Source organism: Salmo salar, chromosome ssa15 (genome assembly GCF_905237065.1).
Source record: "Salmo salar chromosome ssa15, Ssal_v3.1, whole genome shotgun sequence".
In the NCBI taxonomy this organism is placed as follows: Eukaryota; Metazoa; Chordata; class Actinopteri; order Salmoniformes; family Salmonidae; genus Salmo; species Salmo salar.
In genome coordinates, this window is record NC_059456.1 from 21,093,354 (window position 1) to 21,104,216 (window position 10,863).

General features: G+C 43.0%; 1 protein-coding gene across 2 annotated transcripts in view; it reads left to right on the forward strand.

Moving 5' to 3' along the window:
- Nucleotides 1-8,050, forward strand: part of LOC106571081 (EMILIN-1) — a 57,763-nt gene extending 49,713 nt beyond the window's left edge. For both annotated transcript variants that reach the window (XM_045695547.1, XM_045695546.1), the window contains exons 14-17: nucleotides 2,595-2,720; nucleotides 3,097-3,114; nucleotides 5,228-5,362; nucleotides 5,720-8,050. In XM_045695547.1, the coding sequence (XP_045551503.1) occupies nucleotides 2,595-2,720; nucleotides 3,097-3,114; nucleotides 5,228-5,362; nucleotides 5,720-6,039 (599 nt within the window). In that variant the 3' untranslated portion in view covers nucleotides 6,040-8,050. The remainder of the gene's footprint in view (nucleotides 1-2,594; nucleotides 2,721-3,096; nucleotides 3,115-5,227; nucleotides 5,363-5,719) is intronic.
- The last annotated feature ends 2,813 nt before the right edge of the window (nucleotides 8,051-10,863 follow it).

Sequence of the window (10,863 nt, forward strand, 5' to 3'; positions counted from 1 at the left end):
CATATGACTATTTTACACCATTTTAAAGACAAGACTCTCGTTAATCTAACCACACTGTCCGATTTCAAAAAGGCTTTACAACGAAAGCAAAACATTAGATTATGTCAGCAGAGTACCCAGCCAGAAATAATCAGACACCCATTTTTCAAGCTAGCATATAATGTCACAAAAACCCAGAAGACAGCTAAATGCAGCACTAACCTTTGATGATCTTCATCAGATGACACACCTAGGACATTATGTTATACAATACATGCATGTTTTGTTCAATCAAGTTCATATTTATATCAAAACCCAGCTTTTTACATTAGCATGTGACGTTCAGAACTAGCATACCCCCGCAAACCTCCGGTGAATTTACTAAATTACTCACGATAAACGTTCACAAAAAACATAACAATTATTTTAAGAATTATAGATACAGAACTCCTTTGTGCAATCGAGGTGTCCGATTTTAAAATAGCTTTTCGGTGAAAGCACATTTTGCAATATTCTGAGTACATAGCCCAGCCATCACGGCTAGCTATTTAGACACCCACCAAGTTTAGCCCTGACCAAACTCCGATTTACTATTACAAAAGTTTGATTACCTTTGATGTTCTTCGTCAGAATGCACTCCCAGGACTGCTACTTCAATAACAAATGTTGGTTTGGTCCAAAATAATCCATCGTTATTTCCAAATAGCGGCGTTTTGTTCGTGCGTTCAAGACACTATCCGAAGTGTAAATAAGGGTCACGAGCATGGTGCAATTCGTGACAAAAAAAATTCTAAATATTCCATTACCGTACTTCGAAGCATGTCAACCGCTGTTTAAAATCCATTTTTATGCCATTTTTCTCGTAAAAAAGCGATAATATTCCGACCGGGAATCTGCGTTTAGGTAAACAGACAAAAGAAAACAAAGCATTCGGTCGACGCGGGCACGCGCCTGAGTCTCACAGTACTGTAACCAGCCACTACCCAAACGCGCTACTTTTTTCAACCAGAGCCTGCAAAGCCACGATTCAGCTTTTTGCCGCCTTCTGAGAGCCCATGGGAGCCGTAGGAAGTGTCACGTAACAGCAGAGATCCTCTGTAATGGATAGAGATAATCAAGAAGGGAAAGAAATTGTCAGACAGGCCACTTCCTGCATGGAATCTTCTCAGGTTTTGGCCTGCCATATGAGTTCTGTTATACTCACAGACACCATTCAAACAGTTTTAGAAACTTTAGGGTGTTTTCTATCCAAATTATATGCATATTCTAGTTACTGGGCAGGAGTAGTAACCAGATTAAATCGGGTACGTTTTTTATCCAGCCGTGTCAATACTGCCCCCTAGCCCTAACAGGTTAAGAATTCCCTTCACTGGAACGAAGGGGCCCAAACCATAAAAAACAGCCCCAGACCATTATCCCTCCTCCACCAAACTTTACAGTTGGCACTATGCATTCTGGCAGGTAGCGTTCTCCTGGCATCTGCCAAACCTAGATTCATCCGTCGGACTGCCAGATGGTAAAGCATGAGTCATCACTCCCGAGAATGCGTTTCCAATGCTCCAGAGTCCAATGGTGGCGAGCTTTACACCACTCTAGCCAACGCTTGTCATTGTGTATGGTGATCTTAGGCTTGTGTGCAGCAGCTCGGCCATAGAAACCCATTTCATGAAGCTCCTGACGAACAGTTCTTGTGTTGACGTTGCTTCCAGGGGCAGTTTGGAATTTGGCAATCAGTGTTGCAACAAAGGACAGACAATTTTTTTTCAGCACTCGGCGGTCCCGTTCTGTGAGCTTGTGTGGCCTACCACTTTGCGGCTGAGCCGTTGTTGCTCCTAGATGTTTCCACTTGACAATAACAGCGCTTACAGTTGACCGGGGGCAGCTCTAGCAGGGCAGAAATTCGACGAACTGACTTGTTGGAAAGGTGGCATCCTATGACGGTGCCACGTTGAATGTCATCAACCTCTTCAGTAAGGTCATTCTAATGCCAATGTTTTTCCTATGGAGATTGCATGGCTGTGTGCTCGATTTTATACACCCGTCAGTAACGGGTGTGGCTGAAATAGCCGAATCCACTAATTTGAAGGGGTGTCCACATACTTTTTTGCGTACGTTTGAGAATGTCCAAGCCCCATTTCAAGAATGCAGAAGTTAGAGATATCACTAGGGAGGTTGATGGTCAAGGTCAGGACGAACAGAATGGACCAGAAATAAACCCATTATGTGTCTGGTAATTATTAACTGTCCTCCTCAGTCACCTCAACTTTCTGCTCTGGTGTGGATCTTGCTGAGTAGACTATTTGGAGTGTCCTTGGACCCTGGTCTATGGTGTGTCTTGCTCAATAGTTTTCTAGGCATGTGGTTTATCTCACTGAAGTAGACTAATAACGTAGTAACGAGTGCTTCTATCTTCTAGCTGTTCTGTTTTCTGGAATGATTTTTTGATGGTTGTATTGAATATCAAGGTGTTACCTGTGCAGTGCTGTGCGTAAATACTTATTTTGTATTAAAATATCAACAACAAAACTAGAAAAAAAGGGTACATTTTTTAAGACAAAATGGGTGTGCTTGCATCAGCTGTCCAAAAAGAACACACCCTTTCTTCCATGTGTAAGGTTCACCTGGGCTGCCCGGTCCGAGAGGAGAGAGGGGCTACTCTGGACTCGCAGGGCCAAAGGGACCCCAAGGAAGAGAAGGGCCCCAAGGCAAACCTGGCAAGGAGGGGCTACTGGGACCTCCAGGTAAAACAAAACACACATTTGATTTTCACAAAGTGATACAGAAGCTCTGGGAAAGGCTGTGAGGGTCTCAATAAACACTAGTGATACTGGCAAGTACAGAGTGCAGGGTTTTATTTTCTCTCAAATCAAGGTATAATAACCATGACATTACTATCAATTTAATTCCAAAATGAACTAAGTGCTCTATTCAATCTGTATCGCAGCATATTGAGCCGGAATATGCAGCCTTTACCATGAATGCAGTCTTCACTAAAGCAGGAGGGTTGCCTCTAAATTTCATTCACACAGTAGAGCTGAACTTCTGCCATGTGGATTGAATAGAGCCCTAAATCAGTGTTGTGTTATTTAATCATTTTCTTTTCATCTTTCATCCCAGGTCTGAGAGGTGAACAAGGTATGTTATAATGTATCTATTCATTAAATAATGTTAACATTGATCTGAGTGAATATTCTCTCATCTGCCCTCAGTTGAATCCCACACCAATCCTGAATTACACTATTTATGTTTGTTAGCGTTTGTTATGTTTGTTAGCGTTTGTTATGTTTGTTAGCGTTTGTTAGCGTTTGTTATGTTTGTTAGCGTTTGTTAGTTTGTTAGTGTTTGTTAGTGTTTGTTAGTGTTTGTTATGTTTGTTAGCATTTGTTAGCATGTATGCTTATACTGTGTATGCACTGTACTGTCCTGTATGTGCTGTATGTACTGTACTGTATTGTATGTGCTGTATGTACTATACTGTATTGTATGTACTGTGTGTACTGTATTTCCTGTATGTACTGTACTGTGCTGTATGTACTCTACTGTACTTTATGTACTCTACTGTACTGTGTGTACTGTACTGTATGTACTGTGCATACTCTACTGTATATACTGTGTGTACTGTATGTACTCTACTGTATGTACTGTGTATACTGTATTTCCTGTATGTACTGTACTGTATATACTGTGTACTGTACTGCTGTATGTACTGTATTGAATGTACTGTACTGTAGCCTTTTAAGTACTTTAAGACATCATCTGCTGTATTGCGTCTATATAGGCTATGTTTCAACTAACACCACCAATGTGAAGCCCTATTGTGTTATGATACATCTGCATTTCTAAACACACCTCTCTCTCACCCTGATACCAGTAAACACACTTCTCTTCCCTGATACCAGTAAACACACCTCTCTCTCCCCTGATACCAGTAAACACACTTCTCTCCCCTGATACCAGTAAACACACCTCTCTCCCCTGATACCAGTAAACACACCTCTCTCTCCCCTGATACCAGTAAACACACTTCTCTCCCCTGATACCAGTAAACACCTCTCTCTCCCCTGATACCAGTAAACACACCTCTCTCTCCCCTGATACCAGTAAACACACCTCTCTCCCCTGATACCAGTAAACACACCTCTCTCTCCCCTGATACCAGTAAACACACCTCTCTCTCCCCTGATACCAGTAAACACACTTCTCTCCCCTGATACCAGTAAACACCTCTCTCTCCCCTGATACCAGTAAACACACCTCTCTCTCCCCTGATACCAGTAAACACACCTCTCTCCCCTGATACCAGTAAACACACCTCTCTCACCCTGATACCAGTAAACACACTTCTCTCCCCTGATACCAGTAAACACACCTCTCTCCCCTGATACCAGTAAACACACCTCTCTCTCCCCTGATACCAGTAAACACACCTCTCTCCCCTGATACCAGTAAACACCTCTCTCTCCCCTGATACCAGTAAACACACCTCTCTCTCCCCTGATACCAGTAAACACACCTCTCTCTCCCCTGATACCAGTAAACACACCTCTCTCCCCTCATACCAGTAAACACACCTCTCTTTCCCCTGATACCAGTAAACACACTTCTCTCCCTGATACCAGTAAACACACCTCTCTCTCCCCTGATACCAGTAAACACACCTCTCTCCCCTCATACCAGTAAACACACCTCTCTTTCCCCTGATACCAGTAAACACACTTCTCTCCCCTGATACCAGTAAACACACCTCTCTCTCCCCTGATACCAGTAAAGACACCTCTCTCCCCTGATACCAGTAAACACACCTCTCTCTCCCTGATACCAGTAAACACACCTCTCTCCCCTGATACCAGTAAACACACCTCTCTCCCCTGATACCAGTAAACACACCTCTCTCCCCTGATACCAGTAAACACGCTTCTCTCCCCTGATACCAGTAAACACACCTCTCTCTCCCCTGATACCAGTAAACACGCTTCTCTCCCCTGATACCAGTAAACACACCTCTCTCCCCTGATACCAGTAAACACGCTTCTCTCCCCTGATACCAGTAAACACACTTCTCTCCCCTGATACCAGTAAACACACCTCTCTCTCCCCTGATACCAGTAAACACGCTTCTCTCCCCTGATACCAGTAAACACACCTCTCTCCCCTGATACCAGTAAACACGCTTCTCTCCCCTGATACCAGTAAACACACACCTCTCTCCCCTGATACCAGTAAACACGTTTCTCTCCCCTGATACCAGGTCCAGCAGGATCAGATGCCCATGTTCCTCGTCTGTCCTTCTCAGCAGCTCTGACCCGCCCTCAGGCCAAGGCTGGAACCATAGTCTTCAACAAGATCTTTGTCAATGAGAAGGATGTCTATAACCCAGGCACAGGTGTGTGTGTTTGGGCATTAACTGGAGTGGAGTTGTACGTGTGTGTGTGTATGTATATATATATATATATATATATATATATATATATATATATATATAATATATCTCTGTCAAGGTCTTACCATCTTAGTTCTTAAATCTTAGACTGGAGTCATTTTCAATTTGAGTAAAAGGCCTGTGTACTTATCGCATGTTAATTCAGATATATGCTGTGCTTGTTTGACTGTAAATTCCATCACGAGTCGTTCAACGATTCCTTTTATTTGCTATGTTATTATTTTACAACTTCTTTGTCCATCAAAATGAAAGTTAATATTACTGGTATTATAACCCGCCACCATGCCTCTTTCTCCCCAGGTTACTTCACAGCCCCAGTGAGTGGTAAATACTTCTTCAGCGCTACCCTGACAGGCCATAAGAATGTGAAGATTGAGGCTGTCCTATCTAAGTCTAACTACGGCGTGGCGCGTGGGGACTCTGCAGGCTACCAACCAGAGGGACTGGAGAAACCCATGGCAGAGGCCAGACACACGCCTGGAGCCCTGGCTGTCTTCAACATCATCCTCCCTATGAAGGTGGGAGATACCGTCTGTATCGACCTGGTCACCGGGAAACTAGCCCATTCCTCAGAACCCCTCACCATCTTCAGCGGGATGCTGCTGTATGAGACCGTCTGATTGGGCTAGACTGTCAGTGTGAGGCCTTCTGATTGGCTGGTCTGAAGGAGAGGGATGAGTCTAATTGGTGCTTACAGAGACAGACAGAAGTGACTGAGAGGACAGTGTCTTGAGATCAACAATTGAATCAAACCGGCAAGAGATATACCTTCATGAATGAATCAAACCAGCAAGAGATATACCTTCATGAATGAAATAGAAGAAAGAAAAATGTACTTTTATCAATCCATCCATTTGATGATTTTTTGTTGTTGTTGTGTGTTTCACAGCTTGGAGCAAACAGGAATCCCACTGGGCACAGATGTTGATTTAAAGTCTATTCCACGTTGGTTCAATGTAATTATGTTGAAATGACGTGGAAACAACCGTTGTGTTCCCAATGGGATTATACATCCATTTCTTTCACATTCATTTCCTTTAGAAAGAGATTACACTGCAGGGTTTTACATGTTATAGTATTTTAATAGTTTGGTCGGCACTATCAACTTTAATGTTTCACTTATTTTCAGAAGCTGGCCTGGAGGTCTCACATATACTCTTTAACGTCAACGCAAACTAGTATATTTTGAAAGGATCACAAAATAATGCAAAGTATTTTTGTTCCATGTAGACTGATAAACCCACAAATATGACAAAGTGGTTCTGAAGTATTTTCTATATTCAGTCTAAATTACTCACACTATCTATCTATTTCACGGGTGCAAACAGATTGAAGAGAAATACAACAATAAGCACATTTTCCTCAAGTAACAAAGCAATTTCAGGGTGGGAGAGCAGACCAGCAACAAACAAAGTTATGCTGGTGCTCATTATGACTTCTGTTCTAGAACTCAAACAGAAAAAGAACATTTGAGGAACATTCCATTAATTTGTTCTAGAACTCAAACAGAAAAAGAACATTTGAGGAACATTCCATTAATTTGTTCTAGAACTCAAACAGAAAAAGAACATTTGAGGAACATTCCATTAATTTGTTCTAGAACTCAAACAGAAAAAGAACATTTGAGGAACATTCCATTAATTTGTTCTAGAACTCAACCAGAAAAAGAACATTTGAGGAACATTCCATTAATATATCCAAGGACTCAAGAGAAAGATTTCTTCTCAGAATCTCTAATGTAGCCATAGGGGTCATATAGACTTGGTGAAGGTCGAGGGTCAACTGTAGAACATGTGTCCTCTCTGCTTCTCTGTCAACTATATTCAGAGCCACAGATATCACTGATGAGGAGGGTACACATCCCTCTATCCCTCCATTAATTTAAACCTCAGCCAAGAAACCATGTGCCTGGTGGTCAAAAGTAGTGTACTAAGTAGGGTGCCATTTGGGACGAACACCATGTTTCCTGTGTCCTTCCTCACTAGGCCAATAAACATGCCTTTCCTTTCTCAAAGTTTTTGAATTCAGTCCGATACAGTACAGTACAGGAAGACCCTCTAGTGGAATGTTCATATGTTGACACTATCGAGGAACATTCTCATCAAAAAGTACATTTGCGGCTCTGTCCCCAATGGTATCGTATTCTAACTATAGTGCACTACTTTGGACCAAGTGCACTATATATATATATATATATATATAAAAATAGGACGCCATTTCCGATGCACACTGTATTTTAGCGTGCCAGATGTTGGCAGAATTTCCTAAAGCCTTGAACCAGACAGTTTGGAAATGCAATTTACTTTGTAATATGTGTTTTTTTGTATGCGTTGATGTACAACCTCAATAGTTTGTAAATATTTGTATGTATATTTTTTGGTCATATATTAGTAATTTGTTGTGACTGTATGTTTTTTTACATTTTTTTTATTAGGTTTGTGTTTTTGTTTGTTTGCCACATGTGACTCCAAAACAGATCACTTTTCCACCTGTAGTCTTAACTCTTTTTGATAATAATAAGGAAGGCGCTGAATACAAAGATGTGATCTTTGACCTTCACATTTACTGAAGTATATAGCAATAAATAAAAAAAATGCACTGAACAAAAATATAAAACGCAACATGCAACAATTTCTAATATTTTACTGAGTTACAGTTCATATAAGGAAATCAATCAATTTAAATAAATTCATTATGCCCTACTCTATGGATTTCACGACTGGGAATAGAAATATGCATCTGTTGGTCACAGATACCTTCAAAAAAGAGGTAGGGGCGTGGATCAGAGAACCAGTCAGTATCTGGCGTGACCACCATTTGCCTCATGCGCGTGACACATCTCCACATCTCCATAGAGTTGATCAGGCTGTTGATTGTGGCCTGTGGAATGTTGTCCCACTCCTCTTTAATGGCTGTGCGAAGTTGCTGGATATTGGCGGGAACTGGAACACTGTCTTTCATGACGATCCAGAGCATCCCAAACATGCTCAATGGGTGAAATTTCTGGTGAGTATGCAGGCCATGGAAGAACTGGGACATTTTCAGCTTCCAGGTACTGTGTACAGATCCTTGTGACATGCTGAAACATGAGGTGATGGCAGCAGATGAATGGCACGACAATGGGCCTCAGGATCTCGTCACGGTATCTCTGTGCATTTAAATTGCCATCAATAAAATGCAATTGTGTTCATGTAGCTTATGCCTGCCCATACCATAACCCCACCGCCACCATGGGGCACTCTGTTCACAACATTCACATCAGCAAACCGCTCACCCACACGACGCAATACACGCTGTCTGCCATCTGCCCAATACAGTTGAAACATGGATTTATCTATGAAGAGCACACCTCTCCAGCATTCCGGTAGCCATCGAAGGTGAGCATTTGCACACTGAAGTCGGTTGCGATGACGGACTGTAGTCAGGTCAAGACCTTGGTGAGGACGATGAACTGACAGATGAGCTTCCCTGAGACAGTTTGTTCAGAAATACTTTGGTTGTGCAAACCCACAGTTTCATCAGCTGTCCGGATGGCTGGTCTCAGACGATCCTGCAGGTGAAGAAGCCGGATGTGGAAGTCCTGGGCTGGCGTGGTTACACGTGGTCTGCGGTTGTGAGGCCGGTTGGACGTACTGTCAAATTCTGTAAAACGACGGAGGCAGCTTATGGTAGAGAAATGAATTTTAAATTATCTGGCAACAGCTCTGGTGGACAATCCTGCATTCAGCATGCCAATTACACACTCCCTCAAAACTTGATACATCTGTGTCATTGTGTTGTGTGAGAAAACTGCACATTTTAGAGTGGCCTTTTATTGTCCCCAGCACAAGGTGCACCTGTGTAATACTCATGCTGTTTAATCAGCTTCTTGATATGCCACACCTGTCAGGTGGATGGATTGTCTTGGCAAAAGAGAAATGCTCATTAACAGGGATGTAAAGAAATTTGTGCACAAAATGTTAGATAAATAAGCTTTTTGTGCATATGGAACATTTCTGGGATCTTTTATTCCAGCTCATGAAACATGGGACCAACACTTTACAACACTTTTTCTGGACGTCTGGTGTATTAGAGTTCAGGAGGATGGAATCTGTCTTCATAATTGGGATGTTTTTTGGGATGCATCCTTCACGAAGAAACCTAATCTGTGGTTTACAAAGTATTCAGAGAATGTCCAGCCTCTGTATATTTTCTCATTCATCACTACAGGGCTTGTCAAAACTCCCAACAGCGGTTAACTGTTTCTGTTTCATTCCAGGCCACAATGACTCATATCAGTGATCCAGTGTCAACAAGGGACATTGTGAGCAAGCAGGGGAGGATGTAGCAGGAGAGGATGTAGCAGAACAGGATGTAGCAGAACAGGATGTAGCAGGAGAAGATGTAGCAGAACAGGATGTAGCAGAACAGGATGTAGCAGGACCGGATGTAGCAGAACAGGATGTAGCAGGAGAGGATGTAGCAGGAGAGGATGTAGCAGAACAGGATGTAGCAGGAGAGGATGTAGCAGAACAGGATGTAGCAGAACAGGATGTAGCAGGAGAGGATGTAGCAGAACAGGATGTAGCAGAACAGGATGTAGCAGGACCGGATGTAGCAGAACAGGATGTAGCAGGAGAGGATGTAGCAGGAGAGGATGTAGCAGAACAGGATGTAGCAGGAGAGGATGTAGCAGAACAGGATGTAGCAGAACAGGATGTAGCAGGACCGGATGTAGCAGAACAGGATGTAACAGGAGAGGATGTAGCAGGAGAGGATGTAGCAGAACAGGATGTAGCAGGAGAGGATGTAGCAGAACAGGGTGTAGCAGGAGATGATGTAGCAGGACAGGATGTAGCAGGAGAGGATGTAGCAGAACAGGATGTAGCAGGAGAGGATGTAGCAGGAGAAGATGTAGCAGAACAGGATGTAGCAGGAGAGGATGTAGCAGAACAGGATGTAGCAGAACAGGATGTAGCAGGAGAGGATGTAGCAGAACAGGATGTAGCAGGAGAGGATGTAGCAGAACAGGATGTAGCAGGAGAGGATGTAGCAGAACAGGATGTAGCAGAACAGGATGTAGCAGAACAGGATATAGCAGGAGAGGATGTAGCAGAACAGGATGTAGCAGAACAGGATGTAGCAGGAGAGGATGTAGCAGGAGAGGCTGTAGCAGGAGAGGATGTTGCAGAACAGGATGTAGCAGGACAGGATGTAGCAGAACAGGTTGTAGCAGAACAGGATGAGGCAGGAGAGGATGTAGCAGGAGAGGTTGTAGCAGAACAGGATGTAGCAGGAGAGGATGTAGCAGGAGAGCATGTAGCAGGACAGGATGTAGCAGAACAGGATGTAGCAGGACAGGATGTAGCAGAACAGGATGTTGCAGAACAGGATGTAGCAGGAGAGGATGTAGCAGGACAGGATGTAGCAGGACAGGATGTAGCAGAACAGGATGTAGCAGGAGA